This window comes from Dasypus novemcinctus, chromosome 8, assembly GCF_030445035.2.
Source record: "Dasypus novemcinctus isolate mDasNov1 chromosome 8, mDasNov1.1.hap2, whole genome shotgun sequence".
Taxonomy (NCBI): domain Eukaryota; kingdom Metazoa; phylum Chordata; class Mammalia; order Cingulata; family Dasypodidae; genus Dasypus; species Dasypus novemcinctus.
In genome coordinates, this window is record NC_080680.1 from 32,992,926 (window position 1) to 33,020,483 (window position 27,558).

Sequence of the window (27,558 nt, forward strand, 5' to 3'; positions counted from 1 at the left end):
TTTGGTTAAGATAAGGAAAGATTTTTATTTCCTTTTTTATGCCTTTCTTCAATGACTGTGAACTGTTTTTATAAACAAACACATTATTTATTCCTCTATTTAGAGGGAAAATACAGAGCCAATCCTTGAATTTTTTTACTTTATGATCAAAATGGGGTTTACCCCTAGAAGGTCCATTATGTACTTAAAAATAACAGAGGCTAACATTTATAGAAATTTATTATGCATCAGGCACTGTAAATCATTATTCCACTCAGTCCAAGTTATATTATCATCATTTTACAGGTAAGTAAACTGAGGCTCAGAACTGTTTGCTAAAGCAGAGTCAGACCTTGAAATCTGGTTGTAGCCAGAGCCTGAGCTTTAGTCTTCACGACAGTCTTCTTTTGCGCTGTTTTCAGTCAAATCTCCTGTGGCTTCCTGAAGCCTGGCATTAGGACCAAAGCGCAGACCAGCTGCCAAGTGCTCTCCAGATATGGTGGGAGAACCGGAACCGATGCACTGCCTAGACCTGAGCATCCTTTCTTACTAGGTCAAAGGGTAGGATGTAGGTTCTGATCCAACATTCTCCTTGGAAATCCCAACCAGAGAGGGCTCCTCAGAAGAATGACCAAAAGTCATTCTATCCTGACAGAATTCACAGATGACAACGCTGTGGAGGAACAATTTACATTGCCGAAGGTCTCTCCAGGGAGCCACTGGATTGAGAGCTGTGGGTTGCTGCTACCCTGGAAATATCTCTCCCAGACAGGCAACATTCTTGTATCAAACAAATAATTTGAGGGGAATGTAAAGAGGAACTATTTTACAGTTGGTCAGGGTGAAAAGAAACAACTAGGAATAGTGTGGGTTAGTAATACCTACCATGCCTGCAGGGAGCCAAAAAAGAGGGGCAGTACTGTGACTAGACGAAAGGGGCAGTAAGAGGTGAGAATCAGACAAGGGCCATGCCCGCCATTTTGGTCTGCCAGGGAGGGCACCAGTGGAATACATACTGAGACCCCAGTTTCCTCCTCCTCCTCTCCCACCTATGCCAGTGTACCCCCATCAGAAAAGCCAGGGGACCTGGGAGCCCAGAAAGAAAGACCACATAATTCAGTATTTCCTGAGCACAGAAAAGGGAAGAGCAGATCTAGAGGGTCAAATGGGAAACTTCTGGCAAAGTCCCTGAGGTGACAGGCTGAGAGAAGGGATGATCTGCACTCATTGAGGCTACAGAACGTGCAAGTGTTGCCATCATCCTATCCATAAGGCAGGCAGAACTTTAGGCATGTGTGTATGTTTAATAATTAAAGTCCCAGAAACAGACTTAATTGTGGGCTCAAAATGCCAAAGACAGCTGCTAAAGATCTATGAGGTTAACCCGAAACAATTAGCAATTCAAAGATTTATTCACTACAGACGCACAGGGGGTTTTCATTAGTGCACAATATTCAGAACTAAAACATGTGGTTAAAAAAAATCTGGACATTTCTCCAAAATTCAGGGTTATTTAAGAATTAAACTTCAATGCAGAGTGTAGGAAGATGGCAAGAGGGAATGGGGGATGGAATATTGTAAAGAGGAAAGAAGCTTGAGGCATAGTTTCCTGAAGTGTAAGAAATAATGGAATTTTCTAGTTTGGTGAAGTATTGTGATTGCAACTGCTTATAATTGCTTATTTAAATTTGGCTTTGGATGAGGAAAGAAAGAAAACTCCAACTCAGTGCAGGGCTGAGTTTAAAGTTAATAAACTTAGGCAAAATGTATTGTGAAATCCACACAGGTCCCACTGGACCAAACTAAATGTTCTTTCACTGTGTGTAAACGTGCATATGTTCCTTCTCACAAAGGCCCTACAAAATCAATTTATAATATCCCATAAGCATCATTATTAAAGAATAGAAAGAAACTGGATTTTCTTGTGGTTCAGGAGGTCAAAAAAGGGCCCTGTGCAATGAATTAGCAATTAAATGGCACACTCCAGGCCTGGTTTTGAGAGCTGGAGTGTTTGATGGAGCTTAGTTTCTTTCTTTAAAATGGTGTGATATATTTTAAACCAAGGCGGTTAGGTTTTATTTGGTATTTTAATATTGGTTTCTTCTGTACTGTTTAGAAAGTGTTCTTGAAGGGGCATGAATAAGTGGCTGCTGACTTCCTGCATTACAAGAGGATGAAAAGAGATAATAGCTATTAGACATTTTAGTATGGATTGGACACTGTGCTAGATACTTTCACATATATTAGTTAATTTAGAGCAACAATAGCAAGTTATATATGATTACTATATTCATTTTTACTGGTTGGGAAACTGTGCCTCCTAAATTTAAGTCATGTGCCCAGTATCATATGACCAGCACAAGGGGCAGGCAAGAGGAGAACAAAGTCTGTTAGAATATATGTATCTGAATGTGTCAACATGAAGAGGCACAATAAAACAACTTTAGGATGAGACAGTTAAATCAAAGTCATCAGAGATGTCTTCCAAGCACAGCCTGAACACCTGATTTACCATAGCCTTTCCCTGCTCCTCTTCCCACCTTTTTGCCATTTATCCTCTAATTCTTCCTGTAAGCTCTCCCATTATGGTTCAAGGGGGCTTCAGGCTGGGAGAGGTAGCAAGGATCAAGGATATTAATAACAACTATCAATATTAATAGCTAAGATAGGAAGAGAAACTGTTCATCTGTTTAAAGCTCAAGGACATTTTGCCTATCATTTCCAAAATAAATCTTATTCCTAAAACGAACAGTGTTCACAAAAAGAAGTAGGTCGGTCTAGAAACATAATGCAAAAGAAAAAAAAAAAAAAAGAAACAAAACCAACCAAACAAAACAAGGGCTCTGTAGTCTCACACAAGATGTTGATTCCAGAATTCTAAAGTGTATTGCTTCTTTAAGAGGTCTTTAATTACTTTTTGAATTGCTATCATCAATAGGACAAATGAATCCCCTGAAATTACAAGCCTCTTAAAGTCACCTGAAAAGTTATCGAACAAACAAACAAATAAATTTATATAATCCACAATTGAAAACAAATCAGGAGTACATGGCCACACCAATCCCAATGGCATGGAAATTAAACTGATATGACTTAGAGTAAGGCTTCATTGGGGTGTATGGGGAATGCAGCCACTGTACATACAAATAAGATGGCTTTGGAAAAGAGTTTGTGAGAAAGAAATGTGACCAGAGAAGTGCTTCAATGATCAGTTCATTTGGGTAAGATGAAGGTGGATGTTAATTTTATTAAACTGAATTGGACCTAGGGAATCAAAGGGGACCCACCCCTTCCCACACACATCCAAAAGCAACAGAATGAGACAGATAAATAATTTTAAAGAAGTGAAAGGAGTACTTTGCCTCTAAGAGTTGGGAAAATCAGAGTTCAAGTCCTCCTTTGGCATCAATGATCCTATGCAAAGGGCTAAATCTGTCAGGCCCTGGTATCCTCATCTGCAAAAACCAGCATGCTTTTAAGTTACGATTTACTTTACAAGTTGGAATGTTTGATATAATGAGTACACAAGATTTCATTTGATTTCACGTGTGCTCTTAGAATATTTAATTATTATGCTTTCAAAATAATGAAGTTAAGTGCTTGAAAACTATTATATGTATTTTAAAACCCAATCTGAAATTAATTACGGTTTATTTGATGGCCTGTATGCAGCTGACATTTAAGTAACTCTACCTACTACCAAGCAAAAATTCCGGAATTGAAAATGCTCACCAATGGAAAGCAACAGCTTCCCCAAAGACAAGGGCAGCAGATAGCAAGTGAGTGCCCTCCGCCAGCACCTACTGATGTTTAGTGCACCCTTGGGCCCAGTTCTTGCCTTGGCTGCTGTTCTCATTTATTTGTACCTGCTTTAGCATGTCAGTTGCCAGACCCAAATCAGATCGTAAGGATGGAGGGACTAAATGTCCGCAGACTGACTTGCAAAAAGCACTCTATGGATCATCACCACTCTCCTTTCAATGCTCTTAGCCTGTCAAAGGATGGCTGAGGAGAGTGAGATGTAAAACACAAAGGCAGGTTTTCTAGTTTTCCAGGAAAAAAATGTACTAAAAGTGGAACAAAGAAGGCTCTTGTGAATAATAAGCAATGTCTCCCTATTTGTCTTCCTACCATTTTTCCGTATGATAGGACACAACTAATTTCTCTTTGCCCCATCTCAGCCTCACCCACCTCTTCAGCCCCATGCCAGATGCTCTGTAGTCAGATTTGCTGTATACACAAAAGGCTATTAAACCATGTATATTAAGCACATTTTTATGTTCTGTTGACTTTTTCACAACAAACTGGAAATACTGGGCACAGTTATTAGCAATCATATTAATTTTACTACGTACAAATGAAAACCCATTTTAAAAGCTTCCTGAGAATATCAAATACATCCAACTTCACTTTTAGAGGAACAGAGAGCCTGATTTATGATTATGGGGTCAGCTGTTGGTGACCCTAGTTGCAAGCACTTCTGATAAAATGACAAAAATTTGAGTGTCATTTATAACAAATGTTTTGTATCTTTTCACAATATTCTTCATATTTGTATCCATGAATAGGCAGCATGTTGCACTGAATTTAGGGCCTCTAAAGCTGACTTCACCTCAGTTTTCTAAAGGGACATTTGGAGAGGGAGAATAATGTGGCTAAAGATGACACTCAAGAATAATTCACTGGCAGCGGACTTGGCCCAGTGGTTAGGGCGTCCGTCTACCACACGGGAGGCCCAGGGTTCAAACCCCGGGCCTCCCTGACCCATGTGGAGCTGGCCCATGTGCGGTGCTGATGCGCGCAAGGAGTGCCCTGCCACACAGGGGTGTCCCCCGCATAGGGGAACCCCATGTGCAAGGAGTGCGCCCCGTAAAGAGAGCCGCCCAGCGCGAAAGAAAGTGCAGCCTGCCCAGGAATGGCGCTGCCCACACGGAGAGCTGAAGCAGCAAGATGACGCAACAAAAAGAAACACAGATTCCCGTGCCAAAGACAACGACAGAAGCGGACAAAGAAGACTCAGCAAAAAGACACAGAGAACAGACAACAGGGGTGGGGGTGGGGGGGAGAAGGGGAGATAAATAAATAAATAAATAAATCTTTAAAAAAAAAAAAGAATAATTCATTAAGGCTTCAAATACGGCCCTCCTTCCTCATTGCCCCATGCCCACTCGTGTTGCTGATAAACAGCTACTTCTATGTTTATGGTGTGGCTAGAAAGAAAGAAGAATACAAATTGAGACGTTTCTTCACTATACCTGCCTGAATATAAATTTGGTAGTGCATCCAATCACTAAGGCATAGTAGGATCAATCCTGTTCTCAAAGCTGTCCTTTCTTCAGAAGGATTGCTACTGAGGGCTGGCACACATAACACAGCTTCCAACACTTTAACACATAAGTGTGCGATGGCGGGTCCCTTGTTTCTGATGCCAGTAGGACATTGTGGATTTGACTTTGTTTATTGTTTAAAGTATAACTGGAAGAAGAAAATCAGTAATTCTGCAAGGCTAGGAGAATAACTAACAGCAAACAAAAACCAGGAATGTCTATTAATGCATTCAAGCAAAGAACTATTAACTTTTAGATACAATGTACATTTAGGAACTTCACATACTAAAAAACTGGGATTGGATAATGTGGTATGGAATAACACTTAGAGATGGGCAGGACCTCAAGAGGTTTACTCGGTCCAATTTCAAATGTCTACATAAGGAAACTAGGGGAATGGAGTTGGCAGAGCCAGCCAGGAGCCAGGCTGGGACCAGAATGCACCCAGTTCCCCAAAACACAGCTTGCTGACCCACCAGTGACTAGTACAGACACTGAGTATTCCTGAACAATGGATAAGGAAAAAAACAATGTCTTTCCTCCTGTATCTCATTTGCCAAAACAACAATTCCAAAATAAATGCCTGCTAGTAGAGTTCTACCAATGGTCAATTCATTATCCTCTTCCCGTGTTTTTCTTTTCTTCACCTCAGAATTCCTTGCCTTCATTTGACTCACAGAAGTCACAGCAACACTCACGTGGTTATTTACTTCTGGCCCGTCCCACAGTGCTCCATGCCCTGAGTCTGGAATGAGCCATTTTCTCAAGGAAGGGATACCAACACTGGTTGGGAGGAGGAACATGCAGACTAGATTTCTTAATTTCTCCTGACAAGCAGGTCTCTGCAGTTTGAAAGCGCACCTGCATCTCAGATGCGCTCACATAATCACACAAAACGCCAATTAACAATGGTTAGCTTAAAAGTGAGTCCTTGCCCGATGTGCACCAAGAGAATGAATTAAGTGACACCAGAATTTTGAAAGAGTTTATTGACAAAGGCTAGCCCCTTGAAGACAGGAGGGAAGTCCTCAAGTCTGTCACTTTGAGTTTGGAAGTGCTTATGGTTTTTGTGGGCTTGAACAAAAAGAGAGGTAGGGTTGAGATGGTTGAGAACATAGCAGCACAACAGTGGGCAACATGGCAGGTGGTCATCATGCTGCCTCACACGTTACATGACTAGAAGGTGATGTGTTGAGCATGACGAGTGGGTGGTTTGAGATGAGTGGGTAGTTGTGAGTTTACTCTTTGAGTATGCGCATATTGATTACTTGTTTTGTTCACTTGACATTTATGGTTTAGGCTATTGCACATGTCAGGTGGGCTAACTAATTAGAATTGGCTTGATCAGTTCTGGGCTGACTCATGTTATTTCATTAATAAACACTTAGGGCTACATGAGCAAATACCAGGCTTCAGGATTGCAAAATAAGAGAAGGGGCTAGTCACAAGTTGTTTTGTTACAGTTCAGATGAAAGATAAAGTTTATGCAGTTTACAAAATACAGCATCAGCATCAAAAAAACAAAACACCTAGGTGATAGTTCACTGACTCACAACAGTTACAGATGTTTGCTTCTGGCTACTTTTAAAGTTTAACATACATCAAATCTAAATGCATTATATTAGAGGGTCAGGAAGTATCTAAAATACAATTTGGTGGGCCAAAACTACTTGATAATTTATGATCAGTTACAACAGCACTAACACACAGCTGTTCTTTGGTACATTCACAACTCCAGCGTCCCTACTTTTTGGAGGACAAAATGCTCTTCTTATATCTGCCAAAAGTTTCTGCATCTTTTTTTTATTTTTATTTTTTATTTATTGACTTTGTAATAATATTACATTAAAAATATATATATATATGAGGTCCCATTCAACCCCACCACCCCCACCCCACCTCTCCCCCCCCCCCCCCAGCAACACTCATTCCCATCATCATGACACATCCATTGCATTTGGTAAGTACATCTTTGGGCACCTCTGCACCTCATGGTAAAAACAGTGGTTAGATGCCACGAAGTAGGTGGCAATGCCTTAACCGTATGCGTGTTGTATAGGCCCGAGGGCCTCTTCCATCCTTGTCAAGGGGAGTGCTAACCTTCTCTCCTTTCATACAACACAAGTTTCTGCATCTTTGATCATCACACAGCAAAAGCAAAATCATACTCAGACTTTCAGGAGGGCTAGGTTTATGAAATTGAGAAAGACATTCTGATATTGACATTAATTACCTATTTTGAAACTTCTTAGAAATGTGCCATCATCGTTAAGAACATATTGATAAGGAAAAATATTTGAAAAAATTTTCCACCTAGAGGGTAAAAACATTTATTATCAACAGGAGTAGGAAAGGAATTTACTGGAAATGTTTGGAAAGGTATTTGGAAAATGAGATAGAGGGATACTCCAGCAATAATGAAAAGTTTATATTCTTCTCTAACTTCAGTGCTGGGTTACAGAACGTCTGTCTGTCGACTGGTTCCAAGTGCCAGCTCACCTTCTTGAAGGTAAACAGACTTGCCCTCTCCAAAGCCCGCCATGGGGATGTGAATGTTGTCACAAGGGCTCTACCACATGAAACAATAACCTCCACCTTAGATGGAGCAGCTCACAACATTCCTGAAATAAAATCAGTCCTCTACATTTTCTTGCCATAAACACAATCCTGACTAAAACAAATTACAACTCTGAAAAATGATGAAGTGTAATGAGTTAAAAACTACAGTTACTGTTAGGCTCATATTATTTATAAGACTGTGTGGTGGATGCTCTGAGGACCTGAAAGCTATATTAAAAGAGGCCCTTTCTATGTAAATATCAATTAAAAGGAAGCTAGAGGATAATCTAGGAACTGTATACATAGTGATTTTGCTGGTGGATGAAGAATGTGGTTAATAGTATAAATGTAAGAATGTTCTAAGAGTGTTAAGAATATGGTGATAAATGGGGAAATTGCAACAAATATAACTTATGGATGATGTAATATTTTTGCAGTAATGGCAAAGAAGAAATTACATTAATTCTAATGGGCAAAAATATGGGTTAGAAGGAGGTCTGGGATTTTTCCTTTTGGAGAATTTAAAACATTCTAAAATTGACTGAGGTAATTTCGTCTCATTCTGTGATGAAAATGAGAGCCACTGAGTATATACTTTGAATGGATTGTACAAAGCAGGGGACTATATAACACTATGAATCTTGTGATGGAAGACTGACTGTGGTTAACAGAACAAATATGAGAGAATTCTCCCATGAGATATAACAAATACATAGTACTAATGCAGGGTGTTAATAATCTGGTGCATTGGGGGGAAAACATAACAAATGTGAGATATGGACTATAGTTAGTTGTAATATTCTGATGATTGATGATGCTCTTGCAGAGTTTATAACAAATATTTTACAACAATGCAGGGTGTTTGTGATGGGGTGATGTGTGGGAGCCCTGTATGATGATATGCATGTTTGTTTTGTAAGTTCACAGCTTTTATTATATACTTACTGTTTATCTATGCTCATGTATGAATGATATGTTTCAAAAAAAATTTTTTTTAATGAAAAAAAAAAGAGACCCAAAGAGACCCATCTCTGAGGAAGAGACCAGGTATTGACTTGACTGAGCACTTTTATATGTGAGATCTCTGTCAGTCCTCATAATGACTGGGTAAAGTAAGCATTCTTCTAGCCTTTTCTCAAGGAAACAGAGGCTCAGATAGCTTAGTAACCTGCTCAAGGCAAAAGAGCTAGAGAGTCACCAACCTGGGACTTAAATACAGGACTCCAAGGCCCCTATTCATCCAGGCTGCTTCCAAGGATGAGTAGAAAGAAAACCAACAATACAGCGGAGCTTGGAATGTGCCCAACCAGTTGCCTGGATGATATGTGCTTCAGAATTCAAAGAAGAGAAAGATCCCTGATACAGTGTCCCCTTTCATGACAGCTCCCACTGCCTGAGAGTCGACAGTGCACAGAAAGGACTACAACTAGAGGTGAGATCACACAGAGCACGGTGGCCAAGAGCACAGGCTGCAGAAGACGTCAGACTGCAGTATGACCTACAGGCCTGCCTTGACTGGCCAGCCCACTGAATCTAGTCTAGACTAGCTTCCAAGTCTATAGAGTGGGTGAGTTCCCTTGAGGCTCATCTGAATGCCTTACCCGACTGACGGTCGGAGTTACAGATCATAATAATGTTTAGGACCCTGAATGTTAGGTCGTATGGTTTTCATCCTAGAGATGAGGAATGTAGACTCAGATTAAGTGAAAAAAAACCCATCTGATAGTAAAACCATATGTACTTTCAAATCATTTGATATTCTCATCCCAGTTCAATTTACCCTTGTTTATTGCACGACCTTTGTTTTTCTTTCTGATTACTGCCATCTCTTGTTGAAAGAACTAGATTTGTCTGTCCGCTCCATCGACTTTCTCAAAACTATGTACAGAATCACAAAAACTCAGGACTGGTGATGGACCTCAACTTGACCTACTTCAATCCCTATATGAGATCGAGTATTCCCTCGTAACAGGGACTTCCAGGCTGTACTAGAAAGATTCCTGTGATAAATATCAAGCCTACTTATCCTTCAGGCACCTGCAGTCACCAGAAACTAAAAACAAAACAATCAGAACTGTTCATGTTAATGTTAGTAGGCTAGCCTAACTGAGGAATTCAGAATGGAATCTGCAGAAGGTAATAAATCTATGAACTAAAATTGAAAACCGAGAGACAATAGATATTTCAGATCCCTACAAAAATATATCACAATCCACATTAATGTATTAATCTACATTTGATTTTTTTTGTATCAGATAACTTTGTGAAGACTATAAAATATATCACAATCCACATTAATGTATTAATCTACATCAGATAACTTTGTGAAGACGATAAAGTTTGAAATGATATATGTATTTAAGGAAAGACACAATTTGTTTCTTTCCAAGATGGATGGTACTATTTTGAGTCCACTTGGCAAGTTATAGCTTTGTTAAAACTCTAAAAACAAATAGTTCTACCAGGATATAGTTAAATCCTGAGGAGGTTTTAAAAACAAACCCAGTTAAAGTCAATTTTCACAAAGTGGAACTAATTTTAAATAAGCACCCTTGTCTATCTTTGCCTGCCCATAAATCATTCCAAAGTTTTACAACATTGGCCAACTAATTTCACAGCAATCTGTCATTTGTTAAGATGCAAACTGGTACCAATCCTGCTACAGCTGGGTGCCTATCAGATAAAAACATATCCCTCCTGGGTGGAATTTGTAATTTTATTATGATTATTATTGCTGCTTTTATTATACAAGTCCATTATAGGTCTTCTCTCCCTTCCCTGTGAACATATGCCTTTAATTTAAGGGTGGAGAAATATGTGTCTGTGTGTTAGAGACCATGTGTGACTTTACATTGAGCTTCTGCTTTCAGCAAATACTCCAAATATCTAATCAGTTGTAAAATCTGGTGAATCAAAAAGATATTTGCGGGAAGTATATGTGGCTCAAGCGAATGAACTCCAGACTGCTACATGGGAGGTCTCGGGTTAAGTTCCCATTGCCTCCTAAAGAACACGAGCAAGACAGCAAGCTGGTGCAACAGGAAGGCGGGGCGAGCTGATGCAACAAGACACACAAGGAGGAAAACATAATGAGAGAAACAACACAACAGGGAGCAGAGGTGGTTCAAATGATAAGGTGCTTCCTAGAAAAACAGGGAAGATGAACAGACACAGCAAGTACAAACAACAAGGGGGTGGGGAGAAATAAATAAAATAAATCCCAGGGTTTTTATAAATGCCTCAGCAGCCAGATATCTGCAGAACGACATCTGTCATGTGTCTTCATTTTCATCTGGACCCCTAAATAGAAAAGTAAAATGAAGTTGGGATAAGGCCACAGTTTGAGCAAGAAGATTATGAAGACAATGATTCTAGACTCTTCTTTACAATCCTTTTTGTTTGTTTTGTTTGTTTTGAGGTACCGGGGCCTCGTATATGGGAAGCTGGCACTCAACCACTGAGCCATATTGGCTCCCCTGAGTTCTTTTTTTTTTTTTCATGTTTGCTTGTTATTTGCCTTTGTTTGTTTGTTTGTTTGTTTGTTTTTAAGGAGTCACTGCAAACTGAACCTGGGACCTCCCATGAGGGAAGCAGGCACTCAACGGCTTGAGCCACATCTGTGCTCGCTCCTCCCCTTTTGACACTGCCTGTGTTCTATTAAGAATGCATTGAAGTACCTTAATCAGTAATTCCAAAGCATAAAAACTCAAAGAAAAATAACCAGTATTTGAAGTGTCATTGTAAACAAAATGACAAAGCAAACTTTAATCTGTGTCCCCACTATACCTACAAGGAGATACATGACTTCTCCAGAAAAAAAAGACTATGATAAATACCGAGCCAGCACCTGGGTCATGGTGTATACTTAAGAAATATTTCTTGAATAAAAGATAAGGGAAAGACTGGCAACCAAATACAGATGTTTCTGATTACGGAAAAAGTAAAAAGGAAAAGATTCACTTATAAGTTTTTTGTTCTTTTTCTAAAGGGCATTTTGAAACACACTTGTCAGGAATTTTGAAATGCTGCCAGTGCATTAGACTATCAATTGTACCAAGTCTTATTAATGTTTAATAATCCAAATGAGGCAAAAAAAAAAAAAAAAAAAGAGGATGATAACAAGGCAGCCACACTGCACTACAGTAAGTTATGCTCTCTTGTGTAATTCATTCTTTCTTATTGCTTACCAGAGTATGTACATTGAGGGGACTTTGGGGACTTCGCTTGTACTTTATTTAGAACATTTATTCATCATGGTATGGTGAGGTCACCAAAGACCAGGGCTGGGTATTACTCATCTTTCCCTCTCATCTAGTGCAATGCCTGGAATATAATAATCACCCAGCAAATGTCTCCTGAATTCAGTCAAGAATAGGTGGGTGAATGAAGAGTATTATCAATTAAAGTTTCAGGCTTGTGGCTTCTTATTCAGTCACCTGTATCTGACACATTGCCAATTCATGCATGTGTTTTATAAATTCATTTTCCCATTTAGAAATGACTGGGTAGATGAGGGAAAAAATTTCCACTCAGAAAACCCTTGGCCACTTGCATCAAGGAGCCAGGCCAAAGGTTCATCATAGTAAACGGAACTATGTCAGTCTGCATGAGAGGAAACAATAAACTGTCCTTCACTAAGATGACACAGAAGATTTCAATTCTGAGACCCCTGGCAAAATTGTGAGAGGCCTTCTAGGCTCTGCTAAGAAATTCAGAATGTTCCATGTACAGCAGTAATGAGTTTTAAAGAGACGAAAAATGACATGATTTGCATATGAGCAGAACATTTCTTTGGCTGCAGTGTTGAGGCTGAATTGACAGTTGTAAAGTTGTAAGGCTCAAGCTGGGAGGATAGAAATTTTGGAAGACTGTTGTTGCCAAAGTCTATATGAAAGATAATTTGTCCTAATTTAAGAACCAAAGGAGAGAGCACAGACTTTTAGGAAGTAGCACAGGGAAGACATTGGATGGCTAGGGTGAGGAAAGAAAGCAATCAGATTTTAGGAATGGGAGACTGGGTGAACAGTGGTACAATCAACAGTAAGTAAATACATAAATGTTCCTATAAATCAACCTAAGCGCTGAAATTATTTCCAGTTCTAACATTCTGACTGAATATTTAGCTGAATGTTTCATAGAGTAGTTCTTCAGAATTTAAAATGAAATTAAATTTAAAAACAATTCACAAAAGTTAGGAGAATATAAACTTCTTTGATTAAGTAAACTTAAAAACATCACTTCACTGCAGGACTTCTCATAGCCTTTAAATCCCCAAAGGAAGCATATAATAGGTCATGTTTCTTGAGTATATTTGCCAGCAAAAAAGTATTTAAAAAGTATTTTCAGAAATCAGTGTTTTATGGAAAGTTCTTTTTAGAAAATACTATCTTGGATATTTTCTCTCTATTCATCTGGGCATTCTTAATAATAATCCAAAGATTGCATACTTACCTTCTACAAGTATTACTGAGCACATGGAATTAATTACACCAAGAGATTTAGTACAATCAAGACTTTTACAATCTTTACACGATTAATTAGCATTTCACTTCTATCACCCTTGACTCCTTTCAGTGATGACAATGATTAAGATTCATAAAATAATTATTGAGATTTTACTATGTTTCAGCAATGCTGCTAAGCATTTCATAGGCATTAATCATCATGTAATCCTCACAGCAGTCCTAGCATTTAATTACTTGCATGAAGTTCCATTTTATAGATCCATAAACTGATCCTTAGAGAGACTCATTAACTTGAACAAGGTAAGAAAGGATTAGAACACACATTTCCCAACTGTAGAGCCTGGGTATATTAACCTGCACATTATCACATAGGTCAATAACTATTTGCAAAATATTAAGCCAAGACAATGTATGTACGGTCTTTAAGTAAATTAACTTTGAACATGGAGCAAATTGTCAAGAAAGTCTTTCATATATGCATCTACTCTTTCATTCCTTCTTCACTAAATACTGTTGAGTACCTGTTGTGGGCCTGACATTATTTTCTGGGGTACTTAGGTTAGAGTAGAGAGCTGAATAGTCAGACTCCTTGCCTTTGCAGAGGAGACACCCAACAGGGTAAGCAGATACATTAAATAGAAGGGGAGAAGGACTGACAAGAAGAGGTTATGAAGAGGTAGCAGTGCTTGTGTGATTATGAGTGGGATGAACCTACAGGCCTCCCGGGTAGGAAAGGCCAGAAGAGAGGTCAGAAAGGGCCCTGGTCTTCCTATGGGGAGGCCACTGGTGACCTAGATAAAGGCAGCTTTGGTGGAGTGCTGGTGCAGCATCCTGATGCAGTGGGCTTGAGAGATAATGGGAGGGAAGTGGCTGTGGCTCAAGCAATGAGCTCTTGTTTACTATACAGAGGACCTGGGTTTGATTCTCGGGACCTCCCAGTAAAAAAAGAAAAAAAAAAAAGGTATCCCAGAACTGTGTGGTGCAGAGAGGTGCCAAAAAGATGATGATGGAACCAGATAGGGGGGAAAAAAAAAAAAGGAAAAAGAGAAACTGGAGAGGAGAACTATAGATAAGGGTTTCTAAGAATTCTGTTCTAACGGGAAAGAGAGAACTGGGGCAATAACCAGAAAGAGAAGAGTGGAAAATAGAGAGCTCTTCTTTTCTCTTTCTTTTTAAGAAGGGAGAATTAATAGCATAAATAGCATGTTGATGGTAATAATATGGTTGAGAGGGGGGTTTTTATGATGAAAGGAAAGAGAATTGCTTGAGTCTTTGATGTCCATCTTTGATGGTTGAGAATGGACAGGACTCAGTGAACAAATGGAAGAGGTGGCCTGAGGGAGAAAATCAATTAATTCACCAGAGTAACAGGATAAAAGCTAGAGTATATGGCCAGAAATGAAGGTGGGAGATCAGCTGTGCCAAATAAAACAGAGATAACACATAACAGAGCTTATTAGATTTTTCAAGGTGCACATTCTAACTACTTTAGCTGTGCTGAATTTCAGTTTTCACTGTCTATAAAATTGGGGAGAACAGTACCTATCATATGAGATGACTGTGAAGATTTATACATTGTAATCTATTTTAGGGCTTAGAAGAATGACTATAATATAATATGCAAAATGTTACCTATTGTTGCTATTAATTTTATGCAGTTCAAATTACAGAACTTGAATTTAATTTTACCCCTTCTTAATATCAAATAAAATGCAGTCCTTGGAAAAAACTAAGTACATTGTTAGTTGTGAAATGGTTTGTTTAGCATGGTTTCTCTAATGCAATGTTAGCACCTTAATTCTAAAGGGGCTATAAATTGAATCAATTCTGATTTTGTTAAAGTCTTTAAAAATAGTGTAACATTCTACTGGACCAAATGCTTTCTTATAGTAAACAAATAAGGGGCATTTTGAAACTCAATATTTGCTACATTTTCTGATTAGTAAGCAGAAGGAACAGCTGTAATCAATACTTGGATTCCTGGAGCAAATGTATTTATTTCCTCTGTGAAATTATTCAGCTTCCCTAAGGAAGTCTTGGGCTTCTCTCCTTTGCCACCCCATTTTGGTAGAAGTTTTCTTGACACTGCCACCCTAGTTCAAACCATCAATTCTCTTTTTGGACCATTTCAGTCTTCCACTCATACCTCCCACCTCCCACCCTACACACAGTCCAATCTACACAACAGGGATACTTTTACCCTGCTTAAAGCTTTGCAGAGGCTTTCTGCAACTCTAGCATAAAATGCAAACACTCACCATGGTTTAGAAAGGCCCCCTGACCTGGCCCTTACCTACCTCCCTGACCCTCTCCTACTGCTCCTTTCAGTTCGCATTGCTCCCACGTCCACAGCAGCATTCCATTCTAAGAACGCAACAACTCATTGCCCATTCTGGGTTTTTTGCTCCTGCTGTCCCTTTTGTGTGGAACTTTCTTCCCCCAGTTCTCTACATGACTGACTTCTCAATTGTGTCACCTTCTCAGAGAGATGCCCTGTCCTCCCTAACTAAAGCAGTTCTGTCCTCTCTGGTTTTACTTATTTCATAATACTTATCCCTACCTGAAAAAGTCGTGACTGTTTCTGTGCTTATTTGTTTCCTGTCTTGTCACTAGAATGAAGGGATTTTTATGTGTTAATACAAAACTTGGATGTTTCTGTACTCCTTTATCCACAGTGATTAAAAAGTAGGAGCTCACTGAATTTAACAGAAAGAATAGGGAAGTGGATGTGGCTCAAGTGATTGGGCTTTCATCTACCATATAGCAGGTTCAGGGCTTGATTCCCGGGACCGCCTGGTAAAAGTCAAGCTGGCCCGTGTGGCAAGCTGGCCCAAGTAGACAGCTGGCCCATGCGGCATGTTGGCCCATGCAGAGTGCTGGTGCAGCAAGATGACACAAAGAGACACATAGGAGAGACAATAAGAGATGCAGCAGAGCAGGGAACTGAGGTGGCAAAAAGACTGACCCTCTCCAGAAGGTCCTAGGACAAGTTCCTGGTGCCACCTAAAGAGAAGACAAGCAGACACAGAAGAACACACAGCAAATGGACACAGAGAGTAGACAGCATAAAACAATGAGGTGGGGGGAAAATAAATAATCTTTAAAAGAAAAGAAAGAAAAAATTCCAATTCCTGCATTTTGCAGATGATCTAGTCAATACCTCAACAGGTCAGAGTGACTTTGGACTGTTACATAGGTTTTCAGTTAGAAAACTGGAGGGGATCTTTTATCAGTAATTTATTTCTTCATTTTCATATCATTCATTCATTTACCCAACACATACTTATTTATGTCTTTATTGTGTTCTATAACCTAAGGTTGTATAAAGTATTTATGCAATTATTTTCTCTGTATTTGAAAATACATGCACAATACTATATGAAGAATACAAATCAGCATTACCTCAAAGAATATAAAATTTACTGCATTTTATCTGATAACAGAAAGGGAAGAAGAAAGTTTTATTTTCTCTTTTTCTTTTTCCTAGAAAAGACTATCTAATACAGGGCTAAAAAAATAAATTACATATTCATAGATATCAGAGAAACACCCCTTGGGAAAATATAAACTAAATTCAGGACTACAAACATGGATAAATAAAATGATTTTGTGTATCTAGAGGTAATCTCAGTGAAGTTGAAGATATGATCTTAAGGGCAGGTGAAATTGAAAGCATATACACACAAAAGTCGAACAGAGCAAGTGACACTGCAGAATTCAGAAAGTCTAAGCTGACTGTTAGCATATTATTTTTAACCTACCACAGTAGGTAATTCAATGGAATCACCTAGCACTCAGCAATGTGAAAATGGTATAGAAGAGAAGGATGGGGGACTGAGGACAAATGTAATTATTTGGATAGATGTGATTACATCTCTGAAAACAAAATTAATAAAAATACAAAATGTATTTATTGAGCACTTATTATGTTTCAGGTACTGCGTCAGTTGCTTTGTATGCATTATTATCTCATCTAATACTCACACCATCTCTGTAAGCACAGACTATTATCATCCTAAGTTAGACAGGGATAAGAAAGCAGAGTGGTAACATGATCTGCATTAAGTCAGGGCAGTAAGTGGCAGAGGCTGGACTTAATGCTAGCTTAACTCCAAAGCCTATGTATATTAAACACATAAAAATGCTATGCTGTTGATCTTATCATGTTTATATGGGTCACCGTTGCTTTTCCATATTTGGACATGCAATGCTAGGAGCCAGAGAATAAACTGTTCTTTTTAAGTTATTTCTTTTGTTATTATCTTAACTCTGAAAAACAAATGGTATGTTCTAAAATTAAACTCCTTCCTCCCCCCCAAAATTAAAAACTTGAAATATCCTAAATGGAATGTTGAATAATTATGGTATCTCCATTTTCTAAAAATTTTGAAACAAATAAAATGAATGAGTTCTATCCTTAGGGATTTCCCAGGATGAAAACAACACGCGGAGACTTATGTGCCTATCATGGAAACCCTATTTGGAGTATTTATGTGCACAAGAGTGTGGAGAGTGTGGTCTATACACTTAACCACGGCTGCCTAAATGGGTGGAGAAGTATATTAAAATTTGACCTAATGTAAGGGGGAAATGGAAAGGAGAAATGAGTTTATATGGCTACGAGTCTCTAAAAAAGAGTCTGGAGGCTGGCAGAAGGATTGCCCTTATGCACAACGAGCAGAGTCAGAGAGACAGATAAAGCAGATACAACCCCCAGATATTGGTTCCTTTGAGGGCTAAAGAGACCCATGGGAGTTATGGTCATGGCCGATGGGGTTAACTACCAGGTCAGATGGCCCCTCTTTGGAAATGGTGTTTATGTGTGATGAATCTGGACTCAGATGGGATCTCCCTTCTTAAGACTTTCATGCCAATGTGCTGGAGGTGCAGTTAGTGTTGGGGTTTAAGATATATTTAGGGGATTTGAATCTCTGGACTGACAATGTGATAGACAGGTCCTGAGCCTCAACAGACTCCAGCACCTACAATCTGATTTATTGGACTTACCACACTCAGCTAAAATGGAGTTGAAGAAGGACAACCACCACATCATGGAGCCTAGAGTGATTACAACTGAAAGTGGGAGGATGGCATCCGGCATCCATGTGGAATCTGAGCCTCCTCTTGACATAGAGGTGCAATGGACACAACCAATCCAATGTCCACATAGAAGAGGTGGCATTGGATTGGGAAAAGTGGACATGGTGGCTGATGGGTATGGGGAAAGGCAGGAAGAGATGAGAGGTGGAGGCGTCTTTGGGACATGGAGCTGCCCTGGATGGTGCTTCAGGGGCAATCACCGGACACTGTAAATCCTCACAGGGCCCACTGGATGGAATGGGGGAGAGTATGGGCCATGATGTGGACCATTGACCATGAGGTGCAGAGGTGCCCAAAGATGTACTTACCAAATGCAATGGATGTGTCATGATGATGGGAACGAGTGTTGCTGGGGGGGGGGGAGAGGTGGGGTGGGGGGGGTGGGGTTGAATGGGACCTCATATATATATTTTTAATGTAATATTATTACAAAGTCAATAAAAAAATAAAATAAAATAAAAAAAATTATCTTTATACATTATTGGATAGGAATTGCTACAATGAAATGTGGTAACTTTTGTAGTTAACAATTGATATAGAGTAAAATATTTTCCAAATTTTTTATTCCTAAATATAATCTTCCTATGCGCTTGAATAGCTTAACCAGTTTAACCCTTTTTCACTCATCCTTTACTCAAAGCACCTCACTGTTTACTTGTTTCACACATTGAGTTCCAGTTAAGGTATCCTTTAAATGAAGGATTCCCCAGCAAAAATAAACTGAAAACAAAACAAAACAAAACAAACTTGTTCAAGTCACCTGACCCAAAGGCATGCCTGTCAGTAAAACCCTACTGAATACAGGGCACTTTCTGTAGGGCTTTCACGAAGCTATGTACATTACTAACACAAGTATATTCATATTAACGAGATTCTAGATTACACTTTATTATATTAAGAGCCATTCACATACATTTTGAAAATTAAATATAAACTAAATTTGGCTTATTTAACTTGAATGATCATTCCATTGATCACATAGAGAGAACAGTAATTTGTACTCCAGGGCTTTGGTAATACAATTACCAGATTACTTAAAGTTCATTCACTTGGTGTTAAGGGACCTTGAAATGAAAACTCTAGGCCATGATTTAAAATATTATCCTATAGCTTAGAAGAGATCTGAGTTAGCTGCAAATTGACAGTGCCAGAAAGGTGATTATCTTAATCAAACCTGAACTATCATTTAGTTGGAAAGTGTCTACAAAAGCTTTCCCCTTCAGTCCATTTCAGAATAATCAGAGAATACTGAGCTCAGTCTTCCTATTAAAACCCTGACACCGATCCCATTTAAAGGTGTGAGAGTCATCATTGTGATCTAGCACAATGCTACATTAATCAACTGTTTGCATTCCACTGTTCTAAATCTGGTCTAAATATACAATTACACTGTGGTTAGCATAATTCATAGTAGATTCAGTTGAATTCAACAAACATTTATTGAGGCACTGTCTAGGTTTTCCACAGTCCACAAAGATGGGTACCACACAGGCAGGGAACTTAAAATTTAAGGAAGATATACCCAGAACTAACTGACATAAAATAAAGCACAATAAGATATAGACTACACATGTACCATCAGTATCAATATAAAGTATAGGGAGCACAGGGTAGGGAGCACTTGTACTTAATTCTGCTTTGGGCAACAAAAAAGTGACAGGGATGCTCTATAAACGTTGTCACATTCTGCTTAGGACTTCAGGAAAAGAGCCGTAGTAACATTGCAGCTGAGGTTTGAAGGTCAAAGAGGTTCTGCTCTACAGTGGTAGGGTGTGAAGGTACCATATAGGAAAGAGATGCTGAGAAGAGCACTGTGCATTGACAGAGAATAAGGAATGAAACAAGATTATACTACAAAGGAGAAAAAGGGGTAAGAAAGGAAAGGGAGGTGAGGGTTGGGTCACCAAGGCTGTAAATGAACATGATTACATGTGTGCTTAAAATCACTCCAAAGGTCCATTCATAATTAAGAAGAGGAGAGGGATAAGTGAATTTTCAGTGAAATCACATTATCTTGTTTGGGAGATTGGGAGCCAGCTCAAAAATAATATTATCCTTGCACAGAGGTGAGACCAGAAAAGGGCCTAAGAAAGGGAAATGCCTAGAAGGACGTTGGACAATCTATTACCTGCACGAGAGTGTCTGTATCTCCACTTCCCCTCAATCTTGTAGTTCCAAGAATTCACTTCTTGAAATGCAAGATTATCATGTTAATTTATATATTTCCTTTGAATAAATCTAAGCATCCAAAATATTTTTTGGGGGGGAGGGGGGCTCTAAGTAAAATATAATAAAACCGCATGGGGATTCAAGGCAATTATCACTTCACAGTGTGGTCCTTGGTGGGGAGAGAGGGGAGGTCGAGTCCAGCCGGCTGAGGAAGGGGCTCGAGCAAACAACATTCCTGAGGATGCCGTGGGGGCTGGGGAGGGCTGCCACTCCCGGGAGGACCCCATTCCAACTTGTAAACAGAAACGTAAATACAGCAAGAGAGCAGACAGAGAAGGAAAAGCACCCTCAACCCCGGGGCTGGGGAACTTCCCACAGAAACAAGGTCTGCAGGATGCGAGAAGGGCTGGCGTTGCCCTTGGCTGGTGCGGGGCTGGTGCGGGACGGGGGCCTTCAGGAGGCTCCCTACCTTGGTACCAACCAAGGGGACGGGGCGGCAAAAGGGGCTGAAATGCGCCTTCTCACAGCCACAAGGGCAGGCTCTGGGCTCTGTGCCCATCGACGCCGGCCCTTAGTTCACTGGCAGAACAGACGCCACCCACAGGCCGGGGGACTGGAAACCCCGGTTCCAGGGATGGCTTATGTGAACAGCGCCCCCTCTGGCCCGGCGGGCCGCGGCGCTTGGAAACGCACCATTCTGATGCCGTTTTCGAAGGCTTGCCGGGTGAGCGGCGCCGGTCCGTCCACGGTCTTGCCGTCGTCGTCCGGGCCCCAGCTGGCGCTGTAAATGTGCACGTGCTGGGGGTTGAAGCTAACCGATTTTGCCTCGACCATGTCCGTGACATCCCCATCCAGCATTCGCACTCCTTCAAAACAGAAAGGAAACGAGCTGCATGACAGGGGCTTCCGCAGGAAACCCCCAACAACCCAAGCATATTTCACTTATTGCAAAATTGGGGTGGGGGGTTGCAAACTACCTTTAGTCAACATTTAAGTGAGCATACTTTCCCTGGTAAAAGGAAAACGTAGACTTTGCTGAAGCTTTCTTGGGGAGAAAGGAAGTTATGTTGAATGCAGAAGAGCTAAACTTTTTCAGGTTTTCATGCATAGCTCTCATCTTGTTCAAGGCGTGGAACTCCTCAACAATTGCCACCATCCCGCCCTTCTCTTTACCCCTCTTTCAAGCGCGTGCTTAGCAGGGAGAGCAGGAAGCAATCCATCTTCCCTAAGTTTCTTTTTATTAGATAACTTGTGTTCAAAATTGGTATAAAACATTCTGACCTTAACTGTCTTACAAATTTGGAAAACTGCCAAGTTAGGTTGATCCTAATTTCCTCCATATTTAGTATTATCTCCTAATCTGTAAGGCTGAAGTGAACTTACTATTACTTCTTTGCCAAGTTATTTCTAAGTCAAATAATAAATGAGAATGTTCTCTGTGCATGGAACACTTGAAATAATTCTCAAAGGGTTTTAGCAATGTTTAGTCATCAGTCTTTACTTAAGTATGTTTCTGTCAGACAGATAGGAATTTATTATTAACCCTGTTTTATAAAGTTAGAAATTGATATACTCAGAAATAAAGTATATGCCAAATGCTAGGCTTCCCTTTTTTCCTTTTATTTTGAAGACTTGCATTTAAAAAATCATGTCTGCTATGAATGGAGAAAAACAACAAAACATCTGAGTGAACATTCCTTTCCTTCAGCTTAGGCTAAATACTATCACTGAGACAATGTATTATTTTAAAAATTATATCTACTACAGTCAAATTTACTCCTTTGCAAAATCTTATTAACCAGTAGGATGTCAAGCTTTTATTCATTTACCAATAAATGAGAATTAAATATAACCCCAAATCAGGCAGTTTTAAGTACTATGTGGCTTGAATTCTGTTAGAAAATAATAATCTCAATGGAACTAGACCATCCTTGCAGTCTTAAAAATAGGTTTAACTTTTAACTATAAACAATTTCACATGTAGAAAAAGAAAAAGAATATTATAATGAACACTGATATAGATAGTACTCAACAATTATTAACATTTTGCCACATTTTATGCATCTAAAATATAAGTATTAGGTTGAATCATTTTAAATTGCATTGCAGATATCAAGACACTACATTTTTAATGTTTTTAAAAGAAAAATATGGAACTAAGGCCCTTCATACCCTGGGAACATGAAATTTCCACCAAGTGTCCCTAAAGACATTGCTGTTGGTTGTTATGTCTCTTGGGTGTTTTTTCCTCTAGACGTTTGACTTTTTAAAGGAAAAGTATATTAAACAGGTGCTGTGGTGCAAGAAGTTGTGAACAGTCCCTTTATAAATTATGGAATGCTTTTAAAGGGTTGCCATCAGTTTGTTTTATGGAAGTAGAGTATCCAGCAGAATGTATACACTGGGCCCCAAGTAGCTATTGGCATATTTATTTAATTTTACTCGAATATTCAAAATTCATCTGCACATTTTGTACCAAAGAATGTTAAACTACTTCATATTCTTACTTTATCTAATTTTAAAGTATAAAATGAAACTATTTACCTGTACAAGGAGGTCTGTACCATAAAAGGAGAATGGTACCATACAGTTGCCCCCAAATAATCTATCCAAATGCCAGTGTATGGGAATATCTACATAACATGTAATTCGCTTTCTCTATTCTGCAACTTATGTGACATCCATGAAAAAAATGCTTGATAAAATCATAGAAAAAGGGAAACATTTTTCTGACCAAAAATTCACAATCAGAATTTCATTTCCTAAAGTTTGAAGATGAAAGGCTGCTTCTTTCTCTTCATTTGACTCCAAGATGCATGCCTTGGATTCGAGAGATTATATGTATAATTCAGAATGCTCTCGTTTTTAGGGTGTTAGAATATTTGTGCTTCTTCGCCATACATGTTTTATTGAGGTACTGCTAAGGTAGGTCACTGATTTATTAGTCAGGTTGACAAGGTCATCCTTCATCTCTTCAAGGACAGTAAGAGTGCTGGGTCTGTGGTGGCGAGTAATGGTGCGGGGTTATGGGTGTGTGGGAGGCGGTGAGGCTGGGACGGGAGAAGGGTTGGTGGGGAAGCCACTGGAGTCATCTGATTCTCTTGGGAAGAGCAGGGGCCTCCAGCCCCCTCATCATGCCTCAGGGAAAAGCCTTTTTCTTTTCCCCTTAGCTCCTCCATGAGTTCTCCCCTTGATACACAACAGATGTTCTCACAGTTCTTATTGTTCACAAGCTGCCAAACTCTAAGAATTCAGGGTGAAAGGTAAGACTCAGTCAAATTAATTGTGAACTGACATTCAAGATTTTCTCAAGTAACATTTTCTTAGCACCAGTATTATACTCCCTAAATATTTCATGTTACAGGACCTCTATGTTTACAACCTTACTCTAGAAAGGATTGTCATTTATATTCTTTAATTTTAACTCTATTTACCTTCTGGAAACAAAGAGGTCAGCCTAGTGCCAGAAACTTCATTCACCTTAGGATGTTTTTTCGGAGAGGCCTAGGGTATACCTCCAGGCCAACTATAATGATAAGGTCACTGGGCTCCCATCTCTTACAATGTTTTCCTCCCATTTGTGTGCAGCTGTGGCATCAAAGTGGTTACTAAGAAAGATAATTATACATATAAAGCTAGCCTTTGATTTTATTCAAGTTTGTATTTATACTGGTTAGCCAGGTCCTTATAGCAAGCATGTGAATGTTTGTGTGTGTGCCTATATGTGTATATGTGTGTGTATAATTTGAAATTATCAATGAAAACAGTATCACTACATATGGGACCACAAAAGGAGATTTACCATTTACCATTTTAATTGAAAGTCTAAGCAAAACCAAGTATTTTCTTCTTTGATGAAATTTCAAACTGCTTCTTTCCCTAAAAATATTTTTGCCTGGTGTTTATATTGTTGGCTCTTTCTTACCCACGTACCAATTGTGTGTTTTCAGTACTGATGTCAATAACAAATACACATTTTTCATGCCTGTTTAAAGGAAGAAATGTCTATGTTTGCAACATGTCAGGGGTACTGCTTTACAAGTCTCTACTGTATCTGCAACACATGATCACGTGGTCATTTTGCTGTCATCAGTAGTTGAACATTTTAATGCAAATGTATGACTGTCTTTAGTTAAAAAAAGATTTCTGAAAACCAGTTAGCACAAGAGCTCTTGGCTCTTTTCAAAATCTGTGTGAGTTTGTTTCTCATACCTCCAATCCTAGCATTGAAAGCAATTCCGACTGTGCAGTGAGAGTTGTTTGCAGCGGCTGCCACTTCTCCGGCACAGCGGGTCCCATGCCTGCGATGAGAACACACACACTTACTAAAGTATGATGCTACATTCTTGCAAGCCCAAGACGTCACTGCCACCGCTCAGACTTCAAAGTGGTGAAGAATGTATCAAGCTGTGGGTGCTCTTGGAACTTCCTACCAAGTAGCACTTAGCCTGTACACAGCAAAACCTTCAACACTTAAATACATTCTGTTTTGGATTATATTCTTGGTATGGTTCTTCCTGATACCTTGCTTTCCCAACCAGAAAAATCTACTTGAAAGCTAAAACCAAATCATATACTTCTTTGTATTCTCCAAAGCTCTGCAGCCTCATCTGAATAAAAATTTAAAAAAAATTTTAAATTAAACTAATACTCAACTCAATTATTGCAAAGCTTATTACAAAAATGTAGGTATGTGAATCTACTTTTTAAATTGTAAATTTACATATAGATCAATTATTGTCAATGAACTTTATCATCCAAAACGGATAAGCTGGAAGCATAAAATACACATCAGATTGCAGAGACTTTGCATAGAAAAAGAATGTAAAATACCTAATAATAATTTAATGTCAGTTACATAATGAAATATTTTATTTAATAAAATACATTATTGAAATTAATTTCACCTATTTCTTTTCACCTTTTTTTTTTTTTTAAATATGGCTATTAGAAAGTTAAAAAAGAAATTCTGGAAGGCATTCCTTATTATTTTTTGCCATAATAATAACATTCCTTGATCAAAGAATTCTTATAGTTGAAAGGACTTATAAAATCATCTGCTCCAGGAATAGCAAAGAAATTTCAAATGCACAGTAAAACCTGTTTAGAAATGTTGCCCTAAAACAAGGTGTTGAGAAGAATGAAAGGTGCAACTGAACCCAGAGAAAGAACGCTGACTGGTGACCAACATCTGCCATGGCTGCTGGAGAGGGATGGGCAGCAATGTGCTTGTCACTGTGAATGGGGTCCAGTGCCCATCCTTTTCCCCAGTTTTAGAAATGAGACACCTAAGATGCCTGGGATGGATTTATCAAAAGCATGCGCTTAGCAAATCACCGACTAAACCTCAGGGCTACCAATTACATTTCAGTACTTTTTAGTTGACAGCATAGCTTGTCATGGGATCTGACTACTGTCTGCACAAATATAAACAAGTTACTGTTTACCACTGATCAGGTACATATGCAACAGTACACAAGAGAGATATACACTACATTTTTCATTTAGCAATGTCGGGCATATCTTTCAATGTAAATATAATTTTAATGGTATAATAATATATATAACTCTTTAAATGGTATATATTTTAATGATATATATGTATGAATATGCACACAACATAATCTCTTTAACAAATTTTCTATTCCTGGAAATTTACCCAGTTTTTACTAATATTACAAGAACAATCTTGAGTACATGTACCTTTTTACATTATGGGACAAATTCTTACAAATGGAACTACTGGATGTAAAGAGTACATACATTTCCTAATACGTTGTCAAATTATTTAACACTTCCACTATCAGCACACAAAAGTAATATAACAAAGTTTATAAAAACTGCAAGATTGACAAATATTATAGAACGTTATAATTCTATGCACAGCAAGAAAAGTTGAATGACAATATGAAAAACAAAGAATATATAATGACACTCCTGTTACACTATGAGTTTTTCAATCTTTTTAGTCCTTGTCAATCAGACTTGAAAATGCTATCTCATTGCTGCTTTCCTTTTTTCCCTTCCAATTACATTTGATACTGAACATCTTTTCAAACATCTATTAGCTATCTCTATTTTTTTATGTTATGAATAATCTTTCATACTCTTTGCCCAATTTTCTTACTGTTTTTCCCATCATATCTGCTACCAAGTTTGTATATGGAACATAATTTTGTTTACAACAATTGTGGGTTGTCTTACATAAGTATTTAATTTTTATGTGCTCATAATTATCTTGCCCTTCTGGTATTTGGTAGGACCACTTTAATCATCAGAAAAATTACTAATTTTTAAAAAGAAAAAAAATTTATTTATATTTAAAATTAATTTATTGAAGTATATAACTCATACATAAACAATAAGTGTATAATAATAGTTGTAAACTTACAAAACAAACATATATAACATCATACAGGACTCTCATAACTCACCCTACCACCAATAACTTGTATTGTTATTAAACCTTTTTAACTAATGATTAAAGAGCATTGTCAAAATATTACTACTTTGGTTAATAGTAGCAGCAGCAGTAGTAGTAGTAAAATTTATTCTTTAAACCCTGAACAACTACTAATTTTCCCTGAAGCCAGCAATTATTAACTATGACTTTCTACTAGGCTTTTCATACATATTACTTCAAGTAGTAACTTATTTTTTTTTTTTATTTTAAAAAATCATTTTATTACATTATCAACATTTTTTTTTAATTTTTTTATTTTTTATTGACTTTGTAATAATATTACATTAAAAATATATATGTGAGGTCCCATTCAACCCCACCCCCCCACCCCCCCTCTCCCCCCCCCAACAACACCAGTTCCCATCATCATGACACATCCATTGGATTTGGTAAGTACATCTTTGGGCACCTCTGCACCTCATATACATTGGTTCACATCATGGCCCATACTCTCCTCTATTCCATCAAGTGGGCCCTGTGAGGATTTACAATGTCC

General features: G+C 38.6%; 1 protein-coding gene and 1 non-coding gene across 7 annotated transcripts in view; both read right to left on the reverse strand.

Moving 5' to 3' along the window:
* The window catches only part of PCSK5 (proprotein convertase subtilisin/kexin type 5), a 434,041-nt gene that overhangs the window by 246,712 nt on the left and 159,771 nt on the right, over positions 1-27,558 (reverse strand). For all 6 annotated transcript variants that reach the window (XM_058301654.2, XM_071216671.1, XM_058301655.2 and 3 more), the window contains exons 6-7: positions 24,812-24,900; positions 21,293-21,465 (exon numbers count right to left, since the gene is read on the reverse strand). In XM_058301654.2, the coding sequence (XP_058157637.1) occupies positions 21,293-21,465; positions 24,812-24,900 (262 nt within the window). The remainder of the gene's footprint in view (positions 1-21,292; positions 21,466-24,811; positions 24,901-27,558) is intronic.
* On the reverse strand, positions 7,302-7,428 carry LOC111764042 (U6atac minor spliceosomal RNA). Its single transcript, XR_002796752.2, has one exon. It is a non-coding gene; the product is annotated as a U6atac minor spliceosomal RNA (small nuclear RNA).